At 56.9% G+C, this 12,087-nt stretch overlaps 1 protein-coding gene across 1 annotated transcript; it reads left to right on the top strand.

Annotated features, from left to right (window-relative positions):
* The first annotated feature begins 833 nt into the window (after positions 1 to 833).
* PLEKHB1 (pleckstrin homology domain containing B1) lies at positions 834 to 7,223 on the top strand. Its single transcript, XM_051779543.1, has 7 exons — positions 834 to 1,182; positions 2,322 to 2,384; positions 2,835 to 2,987; positions 3,800 to 3,902; positions 4,723 to 4,762; positions 5,731 to 5,836; positions 5,924 to 7,223. The coding sequence occupies exons 1-7, from the start codon at positions 945 to 947 to the stop codon at positions 6,058 to 6,060; spliced, it is 840 nt and encodes a 279-aa protein (XP_051635503.1). The 5' UTR covers positions 834 to 944; the 3' UTR covers positions 6,061 to 7,223.
* The last annotated feature ends 4,864 nt before the right edge of the window (positions 7,224 to 12,087 follow it).

Genomic DNA, 12,087 nt, shown 5'->3' on the forward strand with positions numbered 1-12,087 from the left:
CCCTGGCTGATGGGGGGGATCCCAATGTAACTCCTTTGGGATCATCCAGCCCTGCTGGATTAATTTAATTCCTTCTGCAAAGCTGGTGCTGGAGGGAGAGGAGAGGAAAGGGCTTTCTGTGGAAAAAACTGCTGGAATAGAATTTTTTATGTATTGTTTCATATTATTGGGGGGGGTTCATATATATTAAGGGCTGCCATGTACTTAATAAACACCTTTATAAAGCCCAGCCTTGACTGCACCTGACTTGTGTTTGAAGGCAAAGAACAGCAGCTGGACACTGGGAATTCTGCTCCATGAGGTATCCCAGGCCTGTTCCCAGCAGGTGAGTGGAGCTGTAGGAAATGTGCTGTTTCCTTCCCTGGGCAGCTTTTGGGGGAGACTCTGGACTTCCACCACAGGCCTTTCCCGACAGAAGCACATCCCTGTCCACACAGAGATCCTGCCTGCTCCCAGAAATGCCCGTGTGTTTCCCTGGGAATGCCTCTGCTGTCCGGAGCAGGGTGGAGGGTTCCAACAACGTGTAATTCCAGGAGCTTTTCCAGCCCTTTGGGCAGGTGTGACTTGGCCCCATTCGTCTCCAGAGCTCGGGATGGTTTTAATTCCAGCAGAAGGCCTTGATTTTGGCCCTGAGGATTGTTCCCTCCACTTTGGAATTTAACTCAGATGAGCACTCTGGTGCTTAAAATGTTGGGTTGTTCCCAACTTGTGCTTCACGGCAGGAGACGCCTCCTCAGAGCCATTCCCAGCTCCGGAGGAACTGGAGGGAAATCCTGCATTCCCCGAGCATCTCCTCTCCCCATTCCCATTCTGAGTGGGGCAGGAGCCCCCCCCCCCACTCCGTCCATGGCTTTGGGGCTCCCGTTTGGGCTGATCCCCCTCCTGAGGGCACCCACATCCCTGGATGCGCTCCGGCTCCCGAGGAAAAGACGGGATTTGAGGGGATGGGAGGTGCTGGATCCACCACGCGCATCCCCGGTGGCACCGTCCCCGCCGCGCAGGGCAGCGCGCACCGGCTTTTCCGGAATAAACCGCTGGGAAGCGGCACTTTTCCCGCTTGGCCGGCGCTTTGGGATGCTGATCCTGGACTACAGCTCCCGGCGATCCGCGCGGGCGGGAAGGGCCGGGCGGCGGGAGCGGAGCGCAGCGCATCCCGCAGCGGAGATCCAACGCCTCCGCCCGGTGAGGGATGCGCGGGGAGCTCCGCGGGCGCGGGGGGACCGGGGATGGGGATACTTGGGATGGGGATACCCGGGATGGGGATACCCGGGATGGGGATACTTGGGATGGGGATACCCGGGATGGGGATATAGGGGTGGAGGTACCGCGGACGGGGTACCACGGATGGGGATACTGGGGATGGGGAGTACCAGAGATGGGAAGTACCGGGATGGGAATTACCGGAGCGGTGGGAGTGCCAGGGGGTGCCAGTACTGCGGGGTGGGGGTACAGGGGGAAAAGGTGCCAGGGGAGGTGGGATGTGGGCTCCAAGGGGCTGCAAGTAGAGCAGGATGAGGGCGGGATAGGGATGAGAGGGATGGGGAGACCTGGGGGAGGGTACCAGGGGATAGAGGTGTATCCATGGGCTGTGAGCTCCCAGGAGTGTGGGCAGGGAGGGGTGACAGTGCCAGGCTGCAAACTTCCTGGGGATGTGGATACTCAGAGATTCAGGTGTTGGGTAACCCAGAGTTACAGGGGGGGAGCGGGAAAGGGAGGCTGTGCCTTCCTGTGCCCCCAGACCCAGTGGGGATCCAGCCAGGTGGTCCTGGAGGCCATCCCGGAGCACTGAGCTCCCAGCACTGGGATTCCCAGCTGAGTGGTGGATGGGAGGGGAAGGCATGGCCAGGGAACAGCTCTTGCCTGTCCCTGGGGTGCTGGCTCTGCTCAGGGACCTGGGGAGCGATGACTTCATGGCCTTTTTATGGACTAATTTCCACCCAGGCAGGGAAAACAAACAAGTGCAGGTGTCGTTGCCCGTGGAAAGTTACTGGGGCCGTGGGGAGCCACTGCCTGTTTGCATCCACGGCCCGGATTTCTCCACTTACCTCCACGGGCTGATAATCCCTAAATCCCAATGGGATTAGAGGCAGAGAGCAAGGTGGCTGGAGTTCCTCCTCCTGCCTTCGCGACGTTTCCCACATGACGAAATCCCGCGTCTGTCTAACCCCGATTAACCCGCGCGCTGAGCTCATCCCCCGAAAAAACCAGAAGCAACAAGAGTGAATCCCCACCCCACTTCCCTCCCGCAGGCTGGAGGGAGGTGAGAGCCAGGGGGAGAGGCAGGAGCTGCTGTTTTAACCCCGTTATTTTTCCCGTGCCAGCGGATCCGGGACACCCTCGGGCAGCCATGGCGCTGGTGAAGAGCGGTTGGCTTTGGCGGCAGAGTAAGTGCGACCCTTCGGCTTTCCAGGCTGGGAGCCCTCCCTGAAAAAGAACCAGGAGAGGTTTTGAGATGCTGGGAAGAGGCAGGGAGTGGGGGGACACGAGGAGCCCCGACCTGGGCGGTTAATCCACGGCAGGGAGATTGTGGGATTTACGTAAGCGGGGAGAGGGGCTGCTGCCACGGGAACAGACACACGGCTCCGTGTCCGGGGCTGGAGCCCTTCCCGGGCAGCTCCAAGACACCCTGATGGCTTTTTTGGCAGCCCCTTGAAATTCAAAGCCACCTGGTCACGGTGCCCTGGATGCCCGTGCCAGGCACAGGTGTCCAGCGGCTCGCGGGAGCTGGAGGGATCCGGCTGCGAGTCCGGAGGATGGCACAGGGGTCTTGTGAGTGAGTTGGTTGTGTCCCAGTGGGATCACCGGGGTCCTTCACCTCCTCCCCGTGCCACCAGGCTCCATCCTGCGCCGCTGGAAGAGGAACTGGTTTGTGCTGTACCTGGATGGCAGCCTGGTTTACTACCACGATGAGACACAGCGGGACATGGACGGCCGGATCCACATCAAGTACAGCTGCCGGGACGTCCGGATCGGCCGGGAGTGCAAGGGTGAGCCAAGCCCCACATTCCCAACCCCATCCCAGGGCTCTCCAGGTGGCTGTAACCCTTCCAAATCCTGCTCTGCCCATGCACATCCAGGATACCCCAAAATTAACCCGGGCTGCCTCATTCACTCCTTTCCCAAGCCATCCCCCAGGAGATGCTCATTGCATCTTCTCTCCCATTGCTTTTCCATAAGGAAGGAGGGAAGGAAGGAGGGACTCTCCTTCTGGTTTGTGCTTGTTGAAAACATGATCCCACGTTCCTGACTCATCCGTCTCCGTCTCGCACAAACAGGGAGAACAAAGCCCGGCTTGGCTGGGCCCCACAGCCCACGGCTGCTGCACAAAGAGCCTTTCTGGGGCTGGAGCTGCCGTGGGAGCACAATCCCAAAGCTTTGTGTGCTCACCCCAAGGGTCCTGCTGAGCCTGGAAAACAGGGCAAGGCACAGGAGCCTCATGGATTTAAGGTTTTGTTCCTGCTGGAGCTCGTAGTGCAAACCCAGTGAGGAGCGTCTCCCGTTCCTACGAAATTTGAGTGCACTCTGGCAAGTTCAAAGCAGATGCAGCTCGGGCACATTTTTGGCAGTTTCTTGCCCTTCCACATCCTTTCTGCCCTGGGGGTGGAGGTTTCTGCCCACCAGCCCAATCCTCGTGTTCCTTTTAACCTTTAGGATCCCGACAGAGCCCAAATGAATCCCCCAGTGCAGTCATTTAACGCTGCATCCATCAGCTCTTGTGCCAGGGGGATTTGGAGCCCAGGGGCGGACAGGGAGGGTCTTGGGTCTTAGCTGAGATTGATCCCTGCCCTCACATTCCCAGACGTGCAGCCTCCCGAGGGGAGGAGCCGGGAATGCCTCCTGACCGTGGTGCTGCGGGACGGCTCCAAGACCACGCTGTGCGCCGAGAGCCAGGACGACGCCGTGTAAGCTGCCACCCCCTCGGGGCCCTTCTCATCCCGATTATCCCAGCCTGGGAAGAGCCCTGTGCTGCTCCCACCATGTCCCACCCGTGGCTAAACTCCCTCCCACAGCCCCTGTTCCCTCAAACCCACTCACGAGGCAAAAGGCGCAGGAGGAGGTTTGGGTTTCCCGCTGGATAATCCCGAGGCAGAAGCAGCTGTTTTTAAGCAGTCCGTCCCCTGTGGGGTGGGATTTCCTCATGGATCACAAATCCCCTCTTGGCCCGACTGAGGATCCCTGGAAAAGGGTTTCCATTGGTTAATAGGGATAAATAGTGGGAATGTGAAGTCCCCTCTGGCTTTAGGCAAACCCCTGTTTTTAGCACTGCTCCCCTTCTCTCGATTTCTAAAAAAAAAAATTGGAAATAAGGTTAAACATTTATTTTTATAAAACTGGGCTTTTTAATAAAAGCTTTTTTTAACTGTAAAAAATTAAAAGTGGGAAAGCTTCAGCTGAGCTGGGATGGAGGGACAGTTCAGCCATGGCCAAGCTGAGCTTGATTAACTGAGTTTGGCCCCAGTTGGATGGAAATTCTCCCATTACCTGCTTTTCCCCCTAAATTTGGATGCCATATTCCTGCCTGCCCTGGTTTTAGCTGAGCCCATTCCCAGGAACTGCCCTGTGGTGTTTGGCACCTCCTGGCACCTTCCCATCCTCACCTGTTATCCCAGCACTCCTCAACAGGGAATTAGGGATTAGTGCCACATCCAGGTCCCCAGGGGAGGAACAGGGACAATTCCCACCCCCAGCACCCCAAATCCAAGTCCCTCTGTTTTGTTGCAGCGCTTGGAAGATGGCTGTGCTGGAGGCTAAATCCACCCCGGTGAGGCTTCGTGCCCCAGAGCAGGGGCACATCCCACCCTGGGATTTGGGATTTGGGATGGAGGGGGGCAGGTTACCCCAACCCCAGCCCTCACCCAGGGCTGACCCAGAGCTTGGGGGGGCTCCTCGAGACCCCTCATGCACAGGGGGGCACAGGGAGGGAAGTCCCTGGAGCCACAGGGAAGAAGGGGGGAAGTTTTGGATGCCACCACTGGCGGGAGGGGACAGAGCCGAGGGGACCCTGTGCAGTGCAGGGGTGGTGACAGGGCAGAGTTAAGGTGGCAGGGGACACAGGGCTATGGGGACACAGTTAAGGGGAATGGGAGCAGAGCTGAGGTGACCGGGACACACCTAAGGGGAACAGGACTTCACTAAGGGGAATGGGGGCAGAGTTAAGCTGGTAGGACACCACTGACAGGGACACAGCTGAGGTGACAGAAACACCATTAAGAGGAATGGGAGCAGAGTTGAGGTGACAGGGACACAGTTAAAGGGAGTGGGACACCATTAAGGGGAGCGGGGGCAGAGTTGGGGTGGTAGGACACAGTTAAGGTGGTAGGGACACTCTTAAAGGGAATGGGAGCAAAGTTAAAGTGACAGGGACATCAGCAAGGTGACAGGGACACAGGTAAGGTGACAGGGACACTGTTAAGAGGAATGGGGGCAGAGCTGAGTTGGTGGAACACAGTTAAGGTGACAGGAACACAGTTAAGGTGACAGGGACACTGCTAAGGTGACAGGGACACCGCTAAGGTGCCAGGGCAGGGTCAGAGTGAGGGGCAGCAGACCCAGGGTGGCTGAGCAGGGGCAGACGATGCCGATGCTGAGCCCAGGCTGCCCCAGCCCTTCGGCCCCTCCGGATCCCCCAGCAGCAGCACAAGGGTCCCCAAGCGGCCCTGCCCCTGTCCCCCCCGGGGTGACAGGGGGGCACAGCCCCCCGAGCCCCCCTGCTGACCCCCCCTGCCCCAGGTGCACGTGTACGACCCCTACGACGACGACTATTACCAGACGGTGCCGCTGGACTCGCACCAGGCCGCCTACATCAGCTCGGGCCACTACGGCCACCAGTACGGAGGTGGGTGGCCCTGCTGGTGGCACTGGGGGGTGCCGGGAGGGCGGTGCCCCCCTGGCTCACCCCCTTCCTCCCCGTTTTCCCTGGCAGGTCCCGGGGTGACCCACGTCATCGTGCGGGAGGATCCCTACCGCGTGTCCGGGGACCAGATGGCGCTGGGGCTGCTGGCGGGGGCGGCCACCGGCGCCGCCCTGGGCTCCTTCATGTGGATGCCCTGCTGGTTTTAGGAGCCCCCCCAGACTGGGGCACGGCCCCCCTAACCAGGTCGCAGCACCCCCAGCCCAGTTTAACTCACCCCTGGCTTGGAATCTGCCCTGAGCCCCCACCCAAAACCCCGGGGGCAGAGACCCCACACCCACCCTCCCGCCAGCCCCAGCTTCTGCATTGAATAACCCCCCCCATGCTTCAGAGACCCCCTGAAACCCACCCCAGAACTCCACAGCATCCGATTCCCAGCGGGAAAGGGCCTGGGAGCTGCCGGGGCTGTCGGCAGAGGGGGGGTGCAGTTCCTCACCCCGAATCTCTAGAGGGAGCTGGCTGCACAAATACCTGGATTTGGGAGCAAGGGGGAGTTAATTTGGGGGAAGTGGCTGGATTTCTTTTTGGCTGGGTGAGCTCCATGAAGAGGCTTTTTAGGGGCTTTTTCTGGGAGAGGCTCCAGCACTGGAGCAGGAGCTGACACATGGGGCAGCCACAGGGATGCTCAAGAGAGGGGTAAAGGATTAAGGAAGATGAAAACCTTTGCAGGATTCCCACCCCTTTCCAGCACCACACCAGTCCCCTGGGCCCAGCCAAGCTGGAGAAATGGTGCAAAACCCCTAGGAACTGGAGTTAAACCCCTGGGAACTGAGCTGGGAAGAGCCCAGGGAATATCCTAGCCAAGTGGGAGGGACACGCAGCACCCTGATTTTTAGGAGGGGGAGAAGGGCAGCTCTCCCTGGGGACCAGGATCCTTCCTGGCAGCCAAGCTCCCAACTTCTCAGCTGGGATTTGGGATAGAGGGGACACACATGGTCAGGCCTGGGGACAAGCAGCAGCTCCTGGGTTTTTTGGGCAGCACAGGGAATGGCACAGGAAGGGGATGAGGAGCAGCTGCTGAGCATCACCCTTACAACCAAGGTTTTATCCTGGAGACAGCACTGACATTAAACAAATGTAGGAATTACAAACAGACCCCACAGCTGGATAAAGAACCACCAGTGACACCAGCACCCAGCTCTGCCAGTAAAGCCCTGGATCAGCTCATCCCTGCACTGAGGGGGTTTGGGATATCCCCACGCACATCCTCATCCTCTCCTGCCTTCCCTGCCTTCCTCCTGCTGCATCTGCTCCCGGGAAGGGAATAAAAACACAACCCCCTGTGCGGTCTAATAAAGGCAGCGAAAAACCAGCCCTGGCCTGTGGTGAGTGAGGTGGAGGAGGGGCTGCTCAGCCTGGGCCATTCCAGAGGGTGGGAAGGGTTGTGTCCCCCTCAAGAGCTGCACAGCACCAGCTCCCCTGTCTCCTCCTGCACCCCTTTACCTCCCTCCCTTTCCAGCTGGGAGCCCCGAGGGCAGTGGGAAGGCTCCAAAACGCCTCAGCTCCTCACAGGAGCGGGGCTGGAGCATCCCCAGGGATCCCACCCCAGCCTCTGAACATGCCATAAAGACCCCAAAGGGGCACAGAAGGGACAAAGCTGTCCCAAAAATCCTGCTTCTGTGCAGGGGAACCACCATCCTGCACTGGCAGAGCAGCTCCTTTGCATTCTGGATTTGTGGGATGAGGTGTCTCTGCTTGGGAAGGGACCGGTGCAGTGACAGGCACTGCCATCCCTGGGTTAATCCCACCATAAAACACCAGCTCCCAAGGGCAGGAAAGGAGAAGGATACGGCCCCACACACACCCCTGTCTTTTCATCCCTTCTGCCCTCTCCATGTCCAAGCCACTGTCACCTCCTTGGAAGCTGATCTGACACTCACAGCCAGAGGGCAGGGATAGATGGGATATTGGGAAGGAATTCTTGGCTGTGAGGGTGGGGAGGCCCTGGCACAGGTTGCCCAGAGAAGCTGTGGCTGCCCCATCCCTGGAAGTGTCCAAGGCCAGGTTGGACGGGGCTTGGAGCAACCTGGGCTAGTGGGAGGTGTCCCTGCCCATTGTGTCCATCTCCCATCCCTCCCAGAGTTCCAAGGTACTGGGAAGAGCCAGGGATAGCTCAGCTCCAAGGCTGAATTTCTTCTTAATATCTAATTTAAACCCTTCCAACCCAAACCATTCCACAATTCACTAAACGAGGTGCAGAGCAACGTGACCCAGAAATCCTCCCTCCTTCCTAGGCCACATCCAGCTGCTGCCCCAGCTCAGACTCCCAGACTCCCCTTTCCTGTGGTACCTGAACATCCCAGGGCTGATCCCGCTTCTCTCCTGCTGTGCTGGTCTCCCAAAGACCCAGGGGCATGGAGCAATCCATGGGAAGGGCAGTGATGGATCAGCACGTGCCTCCAGCAGCGATTCCAGTGGGATGAGCTGATGGCAGTCAGGCCCTGCACTAGGAAGCTGAACAAAGGAGCAATTAAATGTTTCAAAAATCAATCTGGAAGCACAAACACCAGACCCACAGTCCACAAAACCACCTGGACTGGGCTCTGCTCCACTCAGGAAAGGGGCTTCCCGGGAGCTCATGGTGCTGCCACCGGGCAGGACCAGAGGGAAAAGAAGTGCTGAGGAACAGAAATTAGGGATAAGATGCTCCATTCCCAACTCCAATCCAGACTCACATGACTCCTCTCTCCCAGTAGGGAGAGCTGACGAAGATCCAGACATTGAGCAAAGCTTAGAACAACTCCCAAATTCCTTGGAAACAAGGATGGACACGGCAGGATTCACAGGCCCAAATGTGCCCCTAAACTGCCTGGAAAGATGAATCCCACAATATCCCACAACACAGAAATCAGCTGGGGGCCATGTGACCCTCGCTGGGATCCAAACACACTTCCCTGGAAATCAAGCAGCTCGGGAAATGTCAGGATCGAACCTTGAATTTCCACCCAAGCTCAAATTCCACCCTCAAACTTCCACTCAGATTTCCTCCCGAGCTCAGATAAACACGGGAAAGGCTGGTGCCAAACCACCAGCAGCAATCAATCAATCCCATTTTCTCCCTCGCCTGGAAAATTTGGGAACAGCACCCCGAGGCAGAGCTGTGGGGCAGCAGGAGCATCATCATCCAGCTGCCTTCAGCCCTTCCCTCCTGCTCATCCTCCCGGGAAGGGCAGAGCTGCTCCCAGCACTGCAATTCCACTGAGGTTTCATTCCCGATACACCCGCGCCCGGCATTTACATCCTGCTCCTATAAGAGGATCCCAAATTTCTTATAAAAAGCCACTTTGCTGCCTGCTCAGGATGGTGAAGGGAAAGGTGGTTAAAGGGGCAGGGGGATAAAATAGGTATTTTTGCCAATTGAAGAAAAGTCAATTAAATCAATGAAAGACCCATTGAACCGGTGAAAACGAAGCCCAGCAAGCCTGGAAATCCCAGCTCAGGCAGCGGGAGAACGGCAGGGGAGGAGGGAATGCAGATGGGAGGAGAGGGCCGGCTGTTTGCAGCTGCCTGTGCCGCAGCCTGCCCATCCCATTTATCTTCCTTCCGGAGCTGGGACATGCCCAGCATGGAAAAAGGAGCTGCCGCAGCAGGTCGGGAGAGCCCCCGCGCTCCGCTCTGCCGAGGATTCCGCCGCTGGAAGCACAGCTGCAGCCAGAGGACGGCGCCGGCGGCTGCAGCGGCTCTGCAGACGCTGCCAGGAGGATGCTGTGGATGCTCCAGCCTGGAAAAATCACGGCTGATCCCATCAGCGGGCAAAAAAGCCACAAGCACCGTCCAGGCTGAGCCAGACCCTCCCTGTCGGAGTTTGGAGCAGGGCTGGGAGCAGAGCTCGACCCACCGGGACCAGCACCCTCTGGGAGCCCCCCACCCTTCCCCTGCAGTTTAATCCAGCCCCCCCCTTCAGAAGAGGGAAATTGGGATCTCAGTGTCTGAGGTGGCAGACCCAAGGCTCAATTCCAAAGAGGAATTGGGACTGTCACACTTTGGAGACACCACCCTCTGACATCCCACTTGGCTCCTTCCATCCCAAACCCACTGCCCAGAGAGGAATGTGGGGTTTCCAAAGGCTCCCAGGACCTGGAGGTGCCAAGTACAAGGAAGAGAAATTACCCCGTGACAAAAACCTTCTCCAGTGACTTGTCCCCACATGGCTCTTCCCATATCCCTGAATTCCAGCACATCCCCACAGCTTCCCAATTAGTTGATTCACAGCCCTTCACCAAGTGATTGACGTTGGGATGCTGGCGTTCCCACACCAAATCCAGGGAATTCCCTTCTCTACTGACCAGGGGCTTGGAGCAAGCCGTGTGGAAGATGTCCCTGCCCATGGCAGCAGGTTGGGACTCCCTTCCAAGCCAACCATCCTGTGATTCCATGATTCTCTACTCCAGGAAAGACAAGGATAACTCATCCACGAGCATCTGTTACTGGTACTCACCTCCCCGGCCCCGCCTGCCCAGCTCCAAGGCTTAAGGAGGATCCTCCTCAGGGAAGGTGGGGCTGGTCCACCCGTGTCCCAGGGAAGCTGAGGCCCTTGGAAAGGGAACAGCTGGATGTCAAGAGCGGGAAAGGCCCAGAAAGGCACAGCTGGAAAATGGCAGAGACACCGCGTGGAACCGGAGGAACAGCAAATGCACAACTCCACGTCTTCCCTCTGCAAAGAAACCCCCCAAAAAATTCCTGTTGCCCTTAAAAAACTCCTCCTGCGGCACTTCCAGCCCCCAAATCCGGAGCTGCACCTCCCACCTGTGTTGTGATGGAGAGAAGAGACCCAGAGCTTTCCAATGAGACAGGTATTTATTTAGTTCAAGCGCTAAGGATTTGTTCTGTTGTCGTCGTCGCCATTATCAAACAGAGCTGAGGTACCAGTGACATTCCAACATGAAGAAAACGAACCTTTCCCCCCCCCACCACCCCCTTACACAATTTCTTCAACTACTTTTATCAAGACAAAAGGTGAGGCATGGAAAAGCTGCGTGATGGGGCTGTACAATGAGCAGGGCAGAGCAAGGAGGGGAAAAGAAACAGAGCCGAGACCCTCACCCCAAAAATCACACCAAAGACAGCACTAGAAAGGTCTGTTCCCACAGTTCCCAAGGAGCAAAGGAAAACTAAAACCTGAAACCAGATGGAGAAAAAAAAAAAAAAAAAAACCATAAAGATCATGTTGCTTCTGTGCTCCCTTTGGAAGTGTGTTTTCTCTGGAGAACCGGGATTAGGGCTGTGGGCACGTTAAGCATGGACTAACAGCAAGGACTATCAGAACGTACCTGAGCACACCCAGGGACCTCGTGGGGGAGAAGTGCCAAACCACACCCTCATCCATGTTCCTGCAGCCCCAGGGAGCTGTGGGAATGCTGCTCTCCAGACCTTTGTTTAGCGGGAATCATGGCCAAACCTGCTCTCAAGTCTTGCAGGAAAAGCTGGGAAACCCCCGGGCTCAGCCAGCTCCTTGCAAATCCAGTGCTTAAAGCTTGGGACCACGGGAAGCAGACGGGACTTGGGTCTACCAGAAGCAAGAAAACCAAGGATGTGCTGGTGGGAAACAGCCAACTGAGGACCAGGAGAAGCTGCATGAAGAACCAAAGGAAGAAGAAAGCCAAGGAAGAAGCAGCGGGATGAGGCGTTTCTGCACAGATAAGGACAGTACAACACAGGAAAAGCAGCCAGGTTTCCTTCCCCCAGACAGGTTCTTTTTAAAGAAAGAATGGTCCTTTGTCACATATCATTGATGTTTATTTCAAGACATGCCACGTCAAAAAAACTCCTTTAATGCCTTTAATATTGCATTAGAAAAGCACTTTTACATCTCGTTCTGCCTTAGAGTTATTGTTGTGCAGAGTTGCCAGAAACCCAGGGCAGGGCACGAGCCCCTCAGGAATGAAGAATTCCAACTCTTTTATGCCCGTTTCCTGGTGGGAAGTGGTGGTGAGGACGATTTCCCTTCCTCTCCCCCATTTTAAGTGGCAGGGAAAAGGGCAAGGAGAACCAAGGAGGAGCCTGAATATTCCCTGGCAATTGTCCTTCTAAGCAGCAATCGCAACCCAGACTCAGGAATTCCTTCCCTGCAACTCGGCCAGATCTGCCCAGCAAACAAGGTATTTACAGGTGTGGTTTTTTTATTAACTTACACAGCAACTTCACAATGAACTAGTAAAGATTAAAAGGGTGCACTT

This window comes from Manacus candei, unplaced genomic scaffold, assembly GCF_025592945.1.
Source record: "Manacus candei isolate 608988 ecotype Guabito, Panama unplaced genomic scaffold, ASM2559294v1 h1tg000014l, whole genome shotgun sequence".
Lineage (NCBI taxonomy): Eukaryota > Metazoa > Chordata > Aves > Passeriformes > Pipridae > Manacus > Manacus candei.

Excerpts from the sequence above, each read along its gene's own strand:
- PLEKHB1 (XM_051779543.1), top strand. The coding sequence starts at position 945 with ATGGGAGGTGCTGGATCCACCACGCGCATCCCCGGTGGCACCGTCCCC. Across the intron at positions 1,183-2,321 it reads AGATCCAACGCCTCCGCCCG|CGGATCCGGGACACCCTCGG; the intron begins GTGAGGGATGCG and ends TTCCCGTGCCAG. Across the intron at positions 2,385-2,834 it reads CGGTTGGCTTTGGCGGCAGA|GCTCCATCCTGCGCCGCTGG; the intron begins GTAAGTGCGACC and ends CCGTGCCACCAG.